We start from the raw sequence: 19,684 nt of genomic DNA, 5'->3' as shown, positions 1-19,684 counted from the left end.
CTTTTACAGTTTTAGTTTCAACAGCTGTTGTACAATATGATACAAAACACAGAAAAACAGAATGTTGGCTGCACTGGGCCTTTAAGATTCTACACCTGTGCCAGCTCATCATGACAAACCATTGGCTTGAAGAGGGCAACCGATTTATAAGCTACTCTTCTAAGTCAACAGTAATAATCATTATTTTGCCAAGTATAACAAGCACATCACCACCCACAATGAAACATAACAGGGAAAGTGGGAGGACAGTTGGAAAGATCTGTATGATATTGGAATGTTGCTGTGATACATTGTAGGCAGGCACAGGGTTGGGGATGGTGTATGTTTGTTCTTTCTCTGCTTCCCCTGTGGGCTTACAAAAGAGGGAGGCACAGGAAAAGGGGAGGAGGCAGGGGCGGTGGCCATTTTCTCTCTACCTCGAAGTTTTCACCGAATCAGTGAGGATTCAGTAATACACCTGTCGTTAAGACTAATTAATGAATTAATACGTTTTTGACGAATGGCTATGGAAGCGCCTGCATAATATCACGTGTTAAAGATTCATCTGTACAATAGGTCTACCAATAGGACAAAAAAAATGAAAAAGGGACCGTTGCATTTTTTAGGTCGAAAGAACCAGTCTCTCTTCGACACCAATATTAAAATCAAGGAGACGGGTAAGTGTTTACTGTCATATTTAACAATTAACTAATAATAATGATCGAATGTTTAATCTATCATGCCGATCAGCATTCTCTCACTACTGTCCCGACCTTTGCACTTGTTACAGTGACAGATCAATGGCAAATGTGGTCTAAATGTTCACATTCTAGAATAAGAAAAATGCTGGTTGAGTCAAATGAATACACAATGTCTTACACAATGCTAGTAATCATCGAACGTAATAAGCGGGGTCATTAGGTCTCCCAACAGTGGTAAACCTACATTTACCTGAGACAGTCACTAGACTCTACGTTCATGACGGTGCAGGTAGAATGCAAGGTGTCTGTTTTAACTAAGTATTAGATAGCTGCAGCATTGAATAAAATAAACAATTTTCGTTGCGATTATTTTAGAACATGTCAATCAAAACAATAATACAGATCTTATTTTTTCATTTGGGAATTGCGTATACTGCCCGCTGATGCGTAATAAAAGCAGTGTAGTGGAGATATACACCGTATCACTTATGTGTACAATAGAGAAATCATGTTCAAAGCAGCCTACACAAACGCAAAGCACGTGAGTTCCATTCATGTAAAACCGCACACAGCCTAATTTCAGCGGAATATCGCCCGTCAGGCAGCAAGAGCGCGCAGCTCTCCACTTGTTGTCGCATAGAGAGCAGCTCACAGAAGAACGACATCCGTAGCAGGTAGGTAGTGCTGGGGAAAGACGATTTAATGTATGATATCTACTAGCAAATACTAACTAAAAAGCAACAATGGGTATGCGAACCAAAAGATTGCTCCGAAATCTTGGTTGAATCTTTGCAATGCGAAATTCAGTCATCATGCGCTGTTTGAATGAAAACTGTCGGTTTTCTACAAAAAAGTGTGGTTTTGAGAGTGAAAACCTGCATTTTTTTTATTACAACATTATGTAGGCCTACCTATTATTACCAGTAGGCCTAGGTATGTTATTGAGTTCTTATAACATACTGCGCCCTAAAAAATGTTTTATTTTTTATTATATAGAATCATTATAGTTAAAGGAGAACATGATGGCATAATCATTAGACCGAAAGAATTTTTTAGTCCAGGTCTTGGGAAGTGTGGACTAATTCAAAATGAATATGAATAAACCCCCTAGAGATCTGAAAACTGTTCTCAGAACTAAAAACGGGACAAATTGACATATTTTGCATTGCTCTGATTTCTGGGTATTCTATTTGATGAGGCCTCTATAACAATGGAAAGGTCAAATAAAATTAGTATTTGTCACGCTTCCTAAACAACAGGTGTGGACTAACAGTGAAATGCTTAATTACTGCCCTTTCCAACAATGCAGAGAGAAACATTTAGAAATAATAGAAAAATAGCATGAGGAATAAATCCACCATGAGTAAGGATAACTTGGCTATATACACTGGGTACCAGTACTGAGGGGATGTGCAGGGGTATGAGGTAATTGTGGTAGATATGTACATATAGGTAAATATAAAGTGGCTAGGCAACAGGACAGATAATAAACAGTAGCAGCAGCGTATGTGATGAGTCAAAAGAGTTTGTGCAAAAAAAGGTCAATGCAAACAGTTAAATAGTTAACCAAATAGCTATCCTGACTAACTATTTAGCAGTCGTATGGCTTGGGGGTAGAAGCTGTTCAGGTTCCTGTTGGTTCCAGACTTGGTGCATCGGAACCACTTGTCGTGTGGTAGCAGAGAGAACAGTCTATGACTAGGGTAGCTGAGTCTGACCATTTTTAGGGCCTTCCTCTGACACCGCCTGGTATAGAGGTCCTGGATCCACGGCCTGTTCACCCCGCTACCATCTAGAAGGTGGAGACAATACAGGTGCATCAAAGCTAGGACAGAGAAACTGATAAACAGCTTTTATCTCCAGGCCATCAGACTGATAAAGTCACTACTAGCCAGTCTCTGCCCAGTACCCTGCCCTGAACTTAGTCACTGTTACTAGCCGGCTACCATCCGGTACTCTACCCCTGCACCTAGAGACTGCTGCCCTATGTACATAGTTATTGAACACTGGTCAGTTTAATCATGTTTACATACTGTTTTACCCACTTCATATGAATATACAGTGCCTTGCAAAAGTATTCACCCCCCTAGGCATTTTTCCTATTTTGTAGCATTATAACCTGTAATTTAAATGGATTTTTAAAATTTGGATTACATGTAATGGACATACAAAAAATTATCCAAATTGGTGAAGTGAAATGAAAAAAATTACTTGTTTCAATTATTATTATTTTTATTAAAAAGTGGTGCGTGCATATGTATACACCCCCTTTGCTATGAAGCCCCTAAATAAGATTTGGTGAAACCAATGTGGAGGATGAATCAGAATTAGATGGGTAACATAGATAAATAAGATGTCTTATCTACATAATATGCTTATGTGAGATACTTGTCATTAGAATGTCTCCCTTTGGACTATACTGTTGGCAGTTGCACTTTTCCCTTCTCAGCTAGGCCTCAGTCACTTGGAGCCCAGAGAGGGGAGAGGTCAGGCTTGTCTTTTACATGTCTCTGGTAATATGCAGAATATCAGAAAGGGAGAGGTCAGAATGGAACATTGTCTTCATATGTGAATGTATCTGTTAAACCATGTGAAGGGATGGCGTGATTAAGGGGGAACCAATTATCTCTTGGCTCCACAATGTCTGTGCGCAAGTCACCCCCCTCAGTGAGCTTGTCCAGGAGTGGGGAGAAGAGGGGGTTTACTTGAGATGGGAGTATATAGAGTTGATAATTGAGTTATGCCTTGGATGAGGTAATGTTTTAGTACTATGAAGTACCAGGAACGAGATTAGAACCTCGTCTTAGAGACCAAACTGAACGAAAATGTATAGCTAATGCTATCTGGCTATGGGATACTCCTTTCTCAAGTAAAAGGCCCTTTGTGAAGTTTTCCTAAGATCTGTGGTTCGTCATGTAAGTTGAGAGAGGTGTATCTTTGCTATAAAAGATCTCAGTTGCCATTATGTTGACACTCAACTATTCATTAGAGATAGTGAATTGTTGAAAGTCAAATGCTATTGCAAAGCTTAATTATTATTAAAGTTTAAGTATAACTGACTGGTGTGTGATTTGTGACTCTAATCATTTGGTAATACAGGAAATTGCCACGACACCAATTACCTTCAGAAGTCACATAATTAGTTAAATAAAGTCTACCTGTGTGCAATCTAAGTGACACATGATCTGTCACATGATCTCAGTATATATACACCTGTTCTGAAAGGCCCTAGAGTCTGCAACACCACTAAGCAAGGGGCACCATGAAGACCAAGGAGCTCTCCAAACAGGTCAGGGACAACGTTGTGGAGAAGCACAGATCAGGGTTGGGTTATAAAAAAATAACAGAAACTTTGAACATCCCACGGAGCACCATTAAATCCATTATTAAGAAATGGAAAGAATATGGCACCACAACAAACCTGCCAAGAGCGGGCCGCCCACCAAAACTCACGAACCAGGGAAAGAGGGCATTAATCAGAGGCAACAAAGAGACCCAAGATAACCCTGAAGGAGCTGCAAAGCTCCACAGCGGAGATTGGAGTATCTGTCCATAGGACCACTTTAAGCCGCACACTCCACAGAGCTGGGTTTTACGGAAGAGTGGCCAGAGAAAACGTTTGGTGTTCGCCAAAAGGCATGTGGGAGACTCCCCAAACATATGGAAGAATGTACTCTGGTTAGATGAGACTAAAATTTAGCTTTTTGGCCATCAAGGAAAACGCTATGTCTGGCGCAAACCCAACACCTCTCATCACGGCGAGAACACCATTCCCACAGTGAAGCATGCTGGTGGCAGCATCGTGCTGTGGGGATGTTTTTCATCGACAGGAACTGGGAAACTGGTCAGAATTGAAGGAATGGTGTATGGCACTAAATACAGGTAAATGTTTGAGGGAAACCTGTTTCAGTCTTCAAGAGATTTGATACTGGGACAGAGGTTCACTTTCCAGCAGGACAATGACCCTAAGCATCCTGCTAAAGCAACACTTGAGTGGTTTAAGGGGAAACATTTCAATGACTTGGAATGGCCTAGTTAAAGCCCAGACTTCAATCCAATTGAGAATCTGTGGTATGACTTAAAGATTGCTGTAAACCAGCAGAACCCATCCAACTTGAAGGAGCTGGAGCAGTTTTGCCTTGAAGAATGGGCAAAAATCCCAGTGGCTAGATGTGCCAAGCTTATAGAGAAATACCCCAAAAGACTTGCACCTGTAATTGCTGCAAAAGGTGGCTCTACAAAGTATTGACTTTGGGGTGGTGAATAGTAATGCATGCTCAAGTTAAAAATGTTATGTCTTATTTCTTGTTTGTTTCACAAGAAAAACATTTTGCATCTTCAAAGTGGTAGGTATATCAAATGATACAAACCCCCCAAAAATCTATTTTAATTCCAGGTTGTAAGGCAACAAAATAGGAAAAATGCCAAGGGGGTGAATACTTTTGCAAGCCACTGTACTGTATTCTAGTCAAGGTTCATCCTATATAACTATTGCTGTAAACACCTTTTCTATTCATATACTGTCCTTACACACCATCATATATAAAGTTGAAGTCGGAAGTTTACATACACCTTAGCCAAATACATTTAAACTCAGTTTTTCACAATTCTTGACATTTATTCCTAATAAAAATTCCCTGTGTTAGTTCAGTTAGGATCACCACTTTATTTTAAGAATGTGAAATGTCAGAATAATGGTAGAGAATGATTTATTTCATCACATTCCCAGTGGGTCAGAAGGTTACATACACTCAATTAGTATTTGGTAGCATTGCCTTTAAATTGTTTAACTTGGGTCAAACGTTTTGGGTAGCCTTCCACAAGCTTCCCACAATAAGTTGGGTGAATTTTGGCCCATTCCTCCTGACAGAGCTGGTGTGACTGAGTCAGGTTTGTAGGCCTCCTTGCTCGCACACACTTTTTCAGTTCTGCGCACAAATTTTCTATAGGATTGAGGTCAGGGTTTTGTGTTGGCCACTCCAAAACCTTGACTTTGTTGTCCTTAAGCCATTTTGCTACAATTTTGGAAGTATGCTTGGGGTCATTGTCCAAGACCTATTTGCGACCAAGCTTGAACTTCCTGACTGATGTCTTGAGATGCTGCTTCAATATATCCACCTAATTTTCCTGCCTCATGATGTCATCTATTTTGTGAAGTGCACCAGTCCCTCCTGCAGCAAAGCACCCCCACAACATGATGCTGCCACCCCCGAGCTTCACGGTTGGGATGGTGTTCTTCGGCTTGCAAGCCTCCCCCTTTTTCCTCCAAAAATAACAATGGGTATTATGGCCAAACAGTCCTATTTTTGTTTCATCAGACCAGAGGACATTTCTCAAAAAAGTTTCGACCTTTGTCCCCTTAGTCTGGCTTCTTTATTGCGGTTTTGGAGCAGTAGCTTCTTCCTTGCTGAGCGGCCTTTCAGGTTATGTCGATATAGGACTCGTTTTACTGTGGATATAGATACTTTTGTACCTGTTTCCTCCAGCATCTTCACAAGGTCCTTTGCTGTTATTCTGGGATTGATTTGTACTTTTCGCACCAAAGTACGTTCATCTCTAGGAGACAGCGTCTCTTTCCTGAGCAGTATGACGGCTCCGTGGTCCCATGGTGTTTATACTTGCGTACTATTGTTTGTACAGATGAACGTGGTACCTTCAGGCGTTTGGAAATTGCTCCCAAGGATGAACTAGGCTTGTGGAGGTCTACAATTTTCTTTCTGAGGTCTTGGCTGATTTCTTTTGACTTTCCCATGATGTCAAGCAAAGAGAACTGAGTTTGAAGGTAGGCCTGGAAATACATCCACAGGTACACCTCCAATTGACTCAAATGATGTCAATTAGCCTATCAGAAGCTTCTAAAGCCATGACATAATTTTCTGGAATTTCCAAACTTTTTAAAGGCACAGTCAACTTAGTGTATGTAAACTTCTGACCCACTGGAATTGTGAAACAGTGAATAATAAGTGAAATAATCTGTCTGTAAACAATTGTTGGAAAAATGACTTGTGTCATGCACAAAGTAGATATCCTAACCGACTTGCCAAAACTATTGTTTGTTAACAAGAAATTTGTGGAGTGGTTGAAAAACAAGTTTTAATGACAACATAAGTGTATGTAAACTTCCGACTTCAAATGTATATGTATATATATATATATATATATATATATATATATATATATATATATACAGTTGAAGTCGGAAGTTTACATACACTTATGCTGGAGTCATTAAAACTAGTTTTTCAACCACTCCACAAATTTGCTGGTTGAGAGAATGCCAAGAGTGTGCAAAGCTGTCATCATGGCAAAGGGTGGTTACTTTCAAATATATTTTGATTTGTTTAATACTTTTTTTGGTTACTTTCATGATTCCATATGTGTTATTTCATAGTTTTGATGTCTTCACTATTATTCTACAATGTGCAAAATAGTAAAAATAAACTTTTTTGTGTGTATATATGTGTACATATATATATTATACTGAACAAAAATATAAACGCAACATGTAAAGTGTTGGTCCCATGTTTCATGAGCTGAAATAAAATATCCCCGAAATTTTCCATACGCACAAAAATCTTATTTCTCTCAAATTCTGTGCACAAATTTGTTTACGTCCCCGTTAGTGAACATTTCTCCTTTGTCATGATAATCCATCAACCTGACAAGCGTGGCATATCAAGAGGCTGATTAAAGAGCATGATCACTTCACAGGTGCACCTTGTGCTGGGGACAATAAAAGACAATGCCACAGATGTCTCAAGTTGAGGGAGGGTGCAATTGGCATGCTGACTGCAGGAATGTCCACCAGAGCTGTTGCCAGAGAATTGGATATTAATTTCTCTACCATAAGCCACCTCCAACGTCATTTTAGAGAATTTGGCAGTACGTCCAACCGACCGCAGAACCACAGATCATGTGTATGTTGTCGCGAGGAGTAGCGGTTTTCTGATGTCAATGTTCTTTACAGACTGCACCATGGTGGCGGTGGGGTTATGGTATGGGCAGGCAGGCAGGCATAAGCTACGGACAATGAACACAATTGCCTTTTATCGATGGCAGCGATACAATGACGAGATCCTGAGGTCCATCGTCTTGCCATTCAAAATTCCACAGGCTACAATCAACAGCCTTTGCGAAGGAGATGTGTTGCTCTGAATGAGTATATTTATATTATGGACTCAAACATTGCTGGTTCTGATATTTCTTAGTTTTTGGGATTTGTGTTTATTGTTTTGTATTGTTCGGTATTACTGCACTGTTGGAGCAAGAAACATAAGCATTTCTCTGCACCCGAGAACATCTGCAAAACGTGTACGCGACCAATAAAATGTGTTTTGATTTGTATGGCAGGGAGCTCGGGAACATACGCACTACCTTGTGGTCGGATGCCGAGCAGTGGCCATACCAAGCAGTGATGCAGCCAGTCAAGATGCTCTCAATGTTGCAGCTGTAGACATTTTTGAGGATCTGAGTGCACAATTATGAATCTTTCAAGCTTCCTGAGGGGGAAGAGGCATTGCCTTGTCTTCTTCATGACTGTGGTGTGTGTGGACCATGATCATTCCTTAGTGTTGTGGACACAGAGGAACTTGACGCTTTTGATGGGGGGCGTGCTCGGATTTCCATTTCATGTAGTTCACGATCAGCTCCTTTGTCTTGTTGACATTGAGGGAGAGGTTGTTGTCCTGGCACCACACTGCCAGGTCACTGACATCCTCCCTATAGGCTGTCTCATCGTCAGGTGGTTGTGTGCAAACATGCCACAGGATGGGGATATTTGCATATTTCAATTATGCAGGAACTCAATAGGGAAATGCCTGCCATGCCCCATTGGGAAATGTATCTGTAGATGCCAAAATACTTTAAACACTGCCTGTTGTTTCCATACTCGGTTAACAAAGTTTTGCTCATAGTTATATCAGGTGATGTAATGCATGTTAATCTGAGTTCTCTTTGAAATTCTTTGAGGTCTCTGCTTGACGTAAATGCAGATCATGACCCGTGTCTCACTAACTGCTGTCTCTCAATGACATTTCTCTCATCAGTTAGTTACTTGGCAGGGACATGCCTGACATTGGAATGGCTGTTTTGTGTAGTTACAGATAAGTTGGTCCTTTATATAGTAACGTCAAAGCCTGTTGCAAACATTATAGATAGCCATCTCTGGTAAAGTCTTTTACTCTGAAAACAATCAGGTGGTGAGTGGCCTAAAGTCCAGATCAGTGTGTCACACAATCTTTTATAAAGATCCATTCTATATGCCACAATCCCAAATGCATGATGCAGGGCTGTGATAAGTGTGTTCAGTATGGAATAATGCCTGTGGCTGTGCTGAGTGCCATTGCTATGACATTGTCCCTCTCCCCCTTCTCTGCCCAGGAATAACCTCAGGTCAGTATTGATGAACTGCAAACACTCATGACAGGGAGGCCAACAGAAAGTTGACCCCCAGAATTATGACTTGACCCTCCTGAAATTCCATTGGTAAATAGGGGTTCATTGATGATGTGTGAAGAACTCTATTTTCTACCCTATGGCACCCCATTACATTTAGGCTTAAGTGTTTGAGCAATAGGGTGACATTACTTTTTTATTTTGGTTAGATTAATCCTTCAACTGCTTTGAATAGTTGTTAGCTTTACCCAATTACTATTTTGCTGTCAACAAGAGAAATCCCCCCAACAGAGTACACTGCATAGCATTACATAATAGTTTGTCAAGAATTATGAGAACTGCAGACAAAATGCCATAACTTATTATGTACATCCATAATTACTCAACTTTGCAGTCACTAGACTGCATCTCCTTACAGAGCTGCGCTGATCGGTTGAATGGTAGGCTTGTTGGTTTTGATCTGTACTGTAGACTTAATGCGTTGTGCTGTTCTTGTTTTCTTTTAGACAATGTTGAGCTCGTGTTGGATTCATCAGCCATTCCTGAATTAGGCACTGCCAAAGTGAGGTCCAGACCCACAGTCAAGCACTACATGGTAAGTTCCTCTGCATGATGTGGAAAAATATATATTTTAATCTAATATATACTTCAAATCTACATTTCAACACTGGAGACGGTGTTGCAGCTTTTATTGAGACTGCTGTCCAGCTTCTAGGTGGTGTTCTCTAACACTTCAAGATGAAAAATCACATGGAATATGTTATAGGCCTTGTCTTTAGTTCTTGTCAATGCATTAGGCTCCACATAACTTTCCGACATTTGCATAAGTCTGTGGAATTGTGAATTATTTCTCATCAAGGCCTTTGTAGTACCTGAAAGAGAAACTGCATTGCCTCATGAAGGGCATTCCTGTAATCATTAATCACTGTGACCACCTCAGTTAGACCTATCCACCACTCACACCTGGTCATTCTGAAAGCATACTTTTCTAACCGGCAGGTTTCACCTGCGCAGGCTTTTCACATATATAAAGAGGGAGTAGCCTAAGTTTACTTGCAGTTAGGCTATCCATGTGACACAGGTCAATTTGTTTGCGTGTTGACCCAGTCCTCTCAAGTAATTTCTGTCGTCAGAAATTCTCACCCTATTGACTTAGACATTCTCATGCAGGACAGTAACTATAAGAATGTCACCTTGGTTCACACAATCTTGGGTCTTGTACAGTCTGCCACAATTATGGCACCTAGCTCATTTGTGCTCGATTCATCATGCTGTCCCTGTAGGTGATCCAGAAAAGCACAGCCGTATCTGATTTTTTAAAAACAAGTTGTACTACGTTATTTTGTTGTAGGTATGAAAGCCTACCTCAAAGGGGAGTGTCCTATATGATAGCTCCTCTGTTATGTGTTAGATGTGCCACACCCAGCAGCACAGGGGTTGGACTGCTCTGACTGACTGCTCTGATTTACACCTGTGAGTCATGGAAAAGAAACATAAGGAATTAAGCCGGTTCAGAAACTGCATTTAATGCCGCACCCTTTCCCCCTTGTGAAATGTTCATGCCTTTGCAATGAGCTGCCTGCCTCTATGAATAGTCTGCCATGATGACATATTTAAGGCATGACATGAGGGAGGTGTTCCGTTCATGTTAGATGTTTTGAAGATAGTGTAACAGAGGTTCTTGAGAAAGGACCACACCTGAACCTATCCACTAATAACTTAATATTTACATAGCTGCATGAAAGTTATTTATGTGTCTGCTGCCTGAACTTTGGAGAATTATGTGTACCAAGTTCTAAACAAAGCAAGTGGTGGTGGCCTGACCATCAGGCCAAGGACAGGAAGTTGATTACAGTTACAGGGGTGGACCTAACTTTGGATTGTTTTGGTGGATTAAAGGCTCTCAGACCCGTAGTTACACTGGTCAATGTGTTTTTTTGGTCTGTAACAGTGACTTCCAGTCCCTGGTGTAGGGTGATTCTGACCACAGTCTAACAGCTTTGGAAGGGCACATCTCTGTTCTGTCTGCAGGGCATGTGTTGTGTCAACACAGTCTGTTTATTTATAGTGATGTCTGGGCTGTGATGCAAACGGTCAGTCACACAGGCAGGCATCAACATGATGGCACATCCCTTTTTCTCTGAGGCAGTCACACCCACTTAACATTTTCATACGTGAAGAGATGGGAGTGTTGCCTGTGCCTTATCCCGAGGCAGGGCGTAGTGTGGGCGAGGCATGACAGCGTGGCTATAAAAGGCAGTAATGTTCTGAAAAGTGCCCAAAATTGTGCTTGTAAGCTTCAGCTAGTGTCTAGCAAGGGGTTAGATACAGTATACCAATGGAAAATATATTGCTGAATCATTTCAAGTGGGATACTCAGTGTCAGAGATAATGTAGCCTCAATCTGCACCAGGAGGCTTTGCTGTTATAGAAAATGACTCCAACTGTTCAGAGGCCTAGACTAAAAGGAATTTTAGATGAAAAGCCCTTTCCGATTTAATGTGCCTGGCCTTCCTGTCTTTGGTAATTGACACTGATGTACTTGTTTGTTTTCTGAGTGCAAGGTTTAGTAAATTAATAGTTTTTGCATCAGTGGTGTCATCAGGCAGCAAACATGATAACCTGTTTTAAAGTAGATGCAAGTAGTCATTTGGATAACAGGTTGGATCACTGCAAGCCATAGTGCAGTCTAGAAAGAATCCATTCCCTTCCCTCTCACACTCAGTTCCTCTTACAATATCAACAGTGAGTCTCTAAGCTGACACCAGGGTGAAATGTCAACCGTCTGATGGCTTTTGTCCTTGTTTCCCACAGTCCTCCTCTGATGTTGTGCAAGGGTTTGCTGTCCCAACACCCAAAGTTCCTGTCCTCCCCCCTTTCAACAGTCCAAAGATCAACAGGGCAGGTGAGGGTCTCCCAAGTCTCTGTTTACCAGAGTTAAGCTATGCAGCTAAATCATTTACATTTCTATGAACTTAAACCATAGTGCTGGTTTTAGACAGATTCAGTTGATTGATCAAAGTTCAGCACAAACCCAAAGCAACTCTGTTTTCATAAAGGCCTTAAATATATAGTACCAGTCAAAAGTTGACACCTATTCATAAAAAAAAAAAAAAAAACGATTTTCTAAATTGTAGAATAATAGTGAAGACATCAACTATGAATTAACACATATGGAATCATGTAGTAACCAAAAAAGTGTTAAATCAAAATGTTATTTGAGATTCTTCAAGGTAGCCACCCTTTGCCTTGATGACAGCTTTGCACACTCTTGGCATTCTCTCAACCAACTTCATGAGGTAGTCACCTGGAATACATTTCAATTAACAGGTCTGACTTGTTTAAAGTTCTTTCCTTCTTAATGCATTGGAGCCAATCAGTTGTGTTGTGACAAGGTAGGGATGGTATACAGAAGATAGCCTCATTGGTAAAATACCAAGTCCATTGTAACGTAGACACTGCGTCGGGAAGCAAGTGCAGGTGGTGAGTTTAATAATAAACGAAACAATACAAGAGTAGCGTACGGACATAAAACATCAATACTTTAAGACATGAAGGTCAGTCAATCCAGAAATTAAGAACAGTCGCAAAAACCATCAAGCGTTATGATCAAACTGGCTCTCATGAGGACCGCCACAGGAAAGGAAGACCCAGAGTTACCTCTGCTGCAGAGAATAACTTCATTAGAGTTAACTGTACCTCAGATTGCAGCCCAAATAAACGTTTCACAGAGTTCAAGTAACAGACATCTGAACAGCAACTTTTCAGAAGAGACTGTGTGAATCAGGCCTTTGTGGTAAAATTGCTGCTGCAAAAAACACTACTAAAGGAAACCAATAAGAAGACTTGCTTGGGCCAAGAAACACGAGGAATTGACCTTAGACCGGTGGAAATCTGTCCTTTGGTCTGATGAGTCCAACCGCCCTGTCTTTGTGACGCAGAGTAGGTGAAAGGTTGACCTCCGCATGTGTGGTTCCTACCGTGAAGCATGGAGGTGGTGTGATGGTGCTTTGTTGGTGACACTGATTCATTTTTTTAGAATTCAAGGCACACTTAACCAGCATGGCTGCCACAGCATTCTGCAGCGATACGCCATCCCATCTGGTTTGCGCTTAGTGGGACTATCACTTGTTTTTCAACAGGACAATGACCCAAAACACACCTCCAGGCTGTGTAATGGCTATTTGACCAAGAAGGAGAGTGATGGAGTGCTGCATCAGATGACCTGGCCTCCAGTCACCTGACCTCAACCCAATTGAGATGGTTTGGGATGAGGGACCGCAGAGTGAAGGAAAAGCAGCCAACAAGTGCTCAGCATATGTGGAACTCCTTCAAGACGGTTGGAAAAGCATTCCAGGTGAAGCTGGTTGAGAGAATGCCAAGAGTGTGCAAAGCTGTAAAATATAAAGAAAAACCCTTGAATGAGTAGGCGTGTCAACTTTTGACTGGTATTGTACATAAGTTATTTAATGTAATATTTTTTTAACATGTTTTTTTCACTTTAATTATTGGGTATTGTGTGTGTAGATGGTGAGAGAAATTTGAATTTAGGCTGTAACAACTAAATGTGGTATAAGTGAAGGGGTATGAATACTTTCTGGAAGCACTGTAAATGTTTGTCTAAGATCATGCACAAGAACACTACAAATATCCAAGCAGCCATTCACAAGCATGTTTGCAGAGTGGGAGGGTACAGATCAAATGTAATTGAATCAGTTTCACCATAAATCAGGCAAAAAGTAAAATAATTTACTTTGACAAGTTAAATCAATAAAACACTTGACTCTGATGTTAGTTCTCTCTTTATAGTAAATGGCGATCGGTTTTCCAATGGATCAGCTATATCTGTACCTGATTTGGTGGATGGGGGGATATTTATTCCACCTCCCCCTACAATGGCACCCCCACCCCCTCCACCTATGTTCATCCCTCCCCCACCAGATTTCTTGGGTGACTTGGACTCCATTCAGCCTCCCTCCATGCCCCCTCCAAAACCACAATCAGTGGTTCTGTCTAAAGAGTACGAGGATTTCTCCTCCCTGAAACCTCCACTAATGGCCCCCCCGAAGCCCCCGTCAACTTCCTCCAGTGCTTCTAGTTCATCTTTTTCCATATCTACACCAACACCAGTCCCTGATTTTACTGAGCCCCCAAAGTTTGCCCCTCCACAGCCCCCTATAGACATGAGGCAAGCTGCTCTGAAAGCCCTGAAGACCCCGCCTCCAAAGCCAACAAGGCTGTCCTCCATCCACAGCATGGACGAATCCTCCCAGGTTCCAGCCCAAGCTTCCCCAGTACAGACCCCGACACCCTCCAGCTTCAACCCCCAGAACACAGCTAAGCTCTACAGTGTTACTAAGACTGGCATTCTAGGTAGGCAGTTGGACCGTGACAATAGGCCCAAGCAGATCCTACTCCTCCATGTCAATGGGAAAGACCCCTCTGTGGCACCACCAGGTAAGCCAGCCCAGAGAAATAGCTTGGGTTTGCAGCTGGAGCAAGCCCAGCAGGACTTAAAGGAAAACTTGCAAGCCACCCTTCCAGGCCAACCCACCCCACCCGAGACTTGGGAGGAAGTGGAGCCTTTGTCTTTATCAGCACAACAGGGTATCAACAAACTTGCTGCAGCGCCCCCTAAAATGTCCCCTAAGCTTCAGAAGGTGGTCACTGCCCCTGTAAACACAGAGGCTAGCCAGGTCAAGCAGGAAGCGTCTCCAGGCCGGAATAACAAGTTCCGTCCTATGCTGGACAGTAAACTACGCAACCTGAAGGCCAGTGATGTCACTGGGATGAGGGACGGTCCTGCCTCTTCCCCCCTAGCTCTTCTCATGGCAGCTAAAGAGCGAGAGAAGCACAGGTCCAGTCTTTCCCTTGAAAACAGCACGAAGAGTAATGAGCCATTAGCCAGCATCCAACACAGTGAATTCAATCCCAATTCTTTCACCGTCATCCCTAGGGCCACCTCATTCACTTCTGTAACCTCACAACATAAACCACAGTCTGTGGTCCCACTGGAGGCCACAGTGGTAATCCAGACTCCAGCAAAACCCCAGATTGAGTCAGTGGTGAAGGGGCCAATTGCAAATCCAGTAGTTAAGAGGATTCTGCCCACCCCTAGATCCTCATCCTCCAGCAGTCTAGCCGTGGAGAAGCAAAGTGGAGAGCAGAGGATTGAGTCACCCTCTAGCCTTGTCAGGGATGAAGAGAACCTATGCATGCTATTACTCCCTCCCCCTCCCGAATTCGATGACCATGATGTCGTGGACTCTCCTCCCAGCTTACCTCCACCTGACCCTCCGCTGAAGGTCCTGCCTCCCACTCCCAGCCCTGTCCTTCCAGTCCTGTCCTCTACTGCCATCCCTGTCCTTCCTGTCAAAACTCCCTCGCCTCCCCCTCCAAAACCTAAATCTCCAAGCCCTCCCAAATTCCCACCTCCTGTTATGGAGATCAAACCCAAACTGCCTGTTCAGACCAAACCCAAGCCGCCTCCCACCCAGACCCTCTCCTCCCTCTCAGCCAGCCAGGCCACGCTCCAGAGCATCCTGCAGAAGAAGATGCTAGAGATGGACTGCAAAATGGACATCAAAATGCTGGCCATGAAGGAAACAGACTCTGATGACTGGGGATCTCCCTTATCTGATGAGACCAAGTTCCCGGTTGTCCCCAGAGTCACCCCGAAAAACCCTGTTATCACTGCAAAGAGCAAGACTGCCACTGTGCCAGCAAAAACACAAGGACTGGACATGAAGGAGATGGAGACAAAAATGGCCATGAAAGGTCAGGGTCTGTCAGAGCCATCAAAAGTTCCCACAAGGTAGGCCTTACTCTGTCCTTTATCTTTGTCTGCTTGGCTTTTTGACAAAATGTGAAAAAAACTACTTCATTATGGTTCAAGGTTAGGGTGTTGTGACTAGTTGGACTTAGTTTCTGTTTGTCTAGTAGTGTCCCTAATTGCATGTTTTGACTCATAGTAAAGAATGTTAGCTAGATGTATTAAATAATCGCTAAATGCAACAAGATCAACCTGATATGTGTTTAAATGTTAATTATTTATTCCTCTACTTTTTAGCAATGGGCCACGGTCAAAGCAGGCGTATGGCATGACTTTCATGGTACAACCCGGAACCAAACAACCAATCACTGTTGTCAGCAAATGAGGATCCAACTCAATTATACCACACACTGTACCATACAGCCCCTGTCAAGAGCAAGGACAATGGAAATAGCACCTTAAATACAGCTAAAAATGGATATATCCAATAAACACTAAGTATGTATGCCAAGGATGTTTTCACCAAGCCTCTGGAGAGAGTACAAGAATGTGCTAAGCATTTGTTTCGAAAAGGTTTTGCTGTACCACAGCACATAAACCTGCCCTCCAGAGGTGCTGTGTCAACGAGCTTCTTGTCTAGGTACCAAAGTCTAAAGAGTGGGTGGACTGTTGGAACAGCTTTCAACAGTATCTTTGACTGCTACGGTTTAATCAGTGCTAGTACACATTGCCTTATTTTTACCTCGGGTATCGGTCTGACCTAATAGATTCAAAGCAGATTGTGAGGCTGTTTTTAAAAATAGGAGCTGTAATTTGCCAGCCTTAATATACACTGAATAATACCATGCATCATAAGGATATTTATATAAATGTCTTGAAGAATTACTATAAGGATGTGTACAGATTGTTTTTGCTTATGCTTCCATTGTCACAGTACATACTGTATATTTTTAGAGCATAAAAGGTAATTTAACTAGTCTACTACAATACATTAAGAACAAATGTTGTATATTGTTCACTATATTATACTTAAGGGTGCAACAACTATGTAAACTGTTTATCTTTTGATCTTCTACTTCAGTCAGGTGAGCAAGATATGTTCCATACAATGGAGGACTAAATAGAAGCAAAACAGATGTCAGCCATTTACCATAAGGACAGGAGAAGTAATATGGTCTCCATGGTCTGTAGAACCTACAGTGGTCCGTTTATTAGGTACACTTCCCCCATTCACAAAAATAGTTCGCTCCTACACAGTCAAGCAGCTGTGGTTTGTTATATAACTGAACATTAGAATGAGTGACCTAAGCAACTATGAGCGAGGTATGATTGTCGGTGCCAGACGCGCCGGTTCCACTATATCAGAAACAGCCAGCCTCCTGGGCTTTTCATGCACGACAGTGTCTATGGTTTACTGAGAATAGTATGATAAACAGATCCAGTCAGCGGCAGTCCTGTGGGTGAAAACATGTTGTTGATGAGAGGTCGGAGGAGAGTGGCAAGAATCGTGCAAGCTAACAGGCAAATAACAGTAGTGTGCAAAACAGCATCTCAGAACGCACAACTAGTCTGTCCTTATAGTAGCAGACAACCACACCGGGTTCCACTCGTATCAGCTAAAAACAAGAAGCAGATCCAGTGGGCACGTGATCACAAACACTGGACTAGAGGTCGACCGATTAATCAGAATGGCCGATTAATTAGGGCAGATTTCAAGTTTTCATAACAATCGGAAATCAGTATATATATATTTTTTACACCTTTATTTAACTAGGCAAGTCAGTTAAGAACACGTTCTTATTTTCAATGACAGCCTAGGAACGGTGGGTTAACTGCCTTGTTCATGGGCAGAACTACAGTTTACCTTGTCAGCTCAGGGATTCAATCTTGCAACCTTACGGTTAACAAGTCCAATGCTCTAACCACCTACCTTACATTGCACTCCACGAGGAGCCTGCCTGTTACGCGAATGCAGTAAGAAGCCAAGGTAAGTTGCTAGCTAGCATTAAACTTATCTTATAAAAAAAACAAATCAATCATAATCACTAGTTAACTACACATGGTTGATGATATTACTAGTTTATCTAGCGTGTCCTGCGTTGCATATAATCGATGTAGTGCGCATTCGCAAAAAAGGACTGTCGTTGCTCCAACGTGTACCTAACCATAAACATCAATGCCTTAAAATCAATACACAAGTACATATTTTTAAACCTGCATATTTAGTTAAAATTGCCTGCTAACATGAATTTATTTTTAACTAGGAAAAATGGTGTCACTTCTCTTGCAACAGAGTCAGGGTATATGCAGCAGTTTGGGCCGCCTAGCTCATTGCAAACTGTGGTTAGACTATTTCTTCCTAACAAAGACAGCCAACTTTGCCAAACGGGGGATGATTTAACAAAAGCGCATTTGCGAAAAAAGCACAATCGTTGCACAACTGTACCCAACCACAAATGCCTTTCTTAAAATCAATACACAGAAGTATATATTTTTAAACCTGCATATTTAGCTAAAAGAAATCCAGGTTAGCAGGCAATATTAACCAGGTGAAATTGAGTTCATTGCACGCAGAGTCAGGGTATATGCAACAGTTTGGGCCGCCTGGCTCATTGCGAACTAATTTGCCAGAATATTACGTAATTATGACATAACATTGAAGGTTGTGCAATGTAACAGGAATATTTAGACTTAGGGATGCCACTCGTTCGATAAAATACGGAACGGTTCCGTATTTCACTGAAAGAATAAACATTTTGTTTGAGATGATAGATTCGACCATATTAATCACCTAAGGCTCGTATTTCTGTGTTATGTTATAATTAAGTCTATGATTTGATAGAGCAGTCTGACTGAGCGATGGTATGCACCAGCAGGCTCGTAAGCGTTCATTCAAACAGCACTTTCGTGCGTTTTGCCAGCAGCTCTTCGCAATGCTTCAAGCATTGCACTGTTAATGACTTCAAGCCTGTCAACTCCCGAGATTAGGCTGGTGTAACCGATATGAAATGGCTAGCTAGTTGGCAGGGTGCGCACTAATAGCGTTTCAAACGTCACTCGCTCTGAGACTTGGAGTAGTTGTTCCCGTTGCTCTGCATGGGTAATGCTGCTTCGAGGGTGGCTGTTGTCAAATTGTTCCTGGTTCGAGCCCAGGTAGGAGCGAGGGACAGAAGCTATACTGTTACACTGGCAATACTAAATTGCCTATAAGAAATCCAATAGTCAAAGGTATATGAAATACAAATCGTATAAAGAGAGTCCTATAATAACTACAACCTAAAACTTCTTACCTGGAAATATTAAAGACTCATGTTAGAAGGAACCACCAGCTTTCATATGTTCTCATATCCTGAGCAAGGAACTTAAACGTTAGCATTCTTACATGGCACATATTGCACTTTTACTTTCTTCTCCAACACTTTGTTTTTGCATTATTTAAACGAAATTGAACATGTTCCATTATTTATTTGAGGCTAAATTGATTTTATTGATGTATTATATAAAGTTAAGCGTTGATTCAGTATTGTTGTAATTGTGAATGGCTTTTTTTGGTCGTCCAATAATCGGTATCGGTGTTGAAAAATCATAATCTGTCGAACTCTACACTGGACAATTGAGTGGACAAACATTGCCTGAATTATATTTCAGATGGTGTCAATTTAATTTATTAATTTGAGTAGAACGTTCTTAAAACCTAAGCAGTTCAAATAAATGCAGAGGCATGCCCCTGCACGCTACTTTTGCCATTGTGTCTGTCATTACTAAAGCTGCTCATTTATACAAAAATAAACATAGTTATTAATGTAGTTATCCAAGGCTGTTGATATCTCCTGACACG

The 19,684-nt window shown here is 41.7% G+C and overlaps 1 protein-coding gene across 3 annotated transcripts; it reads left to right on the top strand.

The window, feature by feature from the left end:
- The first annotated feature begins 424 nt into the window (after positions 1-424).
- Positions 425-19,588, top strand: LOC129815538 (uncharacterized). Of its 3 annotated transcripts, XM_055869451.1 has the most exons (6): positions 571-656; positions 9,060-9,164; positions 9,581-9,669; positions 11,889-11,979; positions 13,884-15,888; positions 16,144-19,588. In XM_055869451.1, the coding sequence occupies exons 3-6, from the start codon at positions 9,667-9,669 to the stop codon at positions 16,229-16,231; spliced, it is 2,187 nt and encodes a 728-aa protein (XP_055725426.1). In that variant the 5' UTR covers positions 571-656; positions 9,060-9,164; positions 9,581-9,666; the 3' UTR covers positions 16,232-19,588. The 3 variants fall into 3 exon arrangements, with proteins under 3 accessions (XP_055725425.1, XP_055725426.1, XP_055725427.1); XM_055869450.1 differs by lacking the exon at positions 9,060-9,164 and having other exon boundaries at positions 425-656; XM_055869452.1 differs by lacking the exons at positions 571-656; positions 9,060-9,164 and adding an exon at positions 1,270-1,354.
- The last annotated feature ends 96 nt before the right edge of the window (positions 19,589-19,684 follow it).

Source organism: Salvelinus fontinalis, chromosome 18 (genome assembly GCF_029448725.1).
Source record: "Salvelinus fontinalis isolate EN_2023a chromosome 18, ASM2944872v1, whole genome shotgun sequence".
In the NCBI taxonomy this organism is placed as follows: domain Eukaryota; kingdom Metazoa; phylum Chordata; class Actinopteri; order Salmoniformes; family Salmonidae; genus Salvelinus; species Salvelinus fontinalis.
This window is presented reverse-complemented; position numbering and strand designations above follow the sequence as displayed.

Excerpts from the sequence above, each read along its gene's own strand:
- LOC129815538 (XM_055869450.1), top strand. The coding sequence starts at position 578 with ATGAAAAAGGGACCGTTGCATTTTTTAGGTCGAAAGAACCAGTCTCTC. Across the intron at positions 9,670-11,888 it reads CCACAGTCAAGCACTACATG|TCCTCCTCTGATGTTGTGCA; the intron begins GTAAGTTCCTCT and ends TGTTTCCCACAG. Across the intron at positions 11,980-13,883 it reads TCCAAAGATCAACAGGGCAG|TAAATGGCGATCGGTTTTCC; the intron begins GTGAGGGTCTCC and ends CTCTCTTTATAG.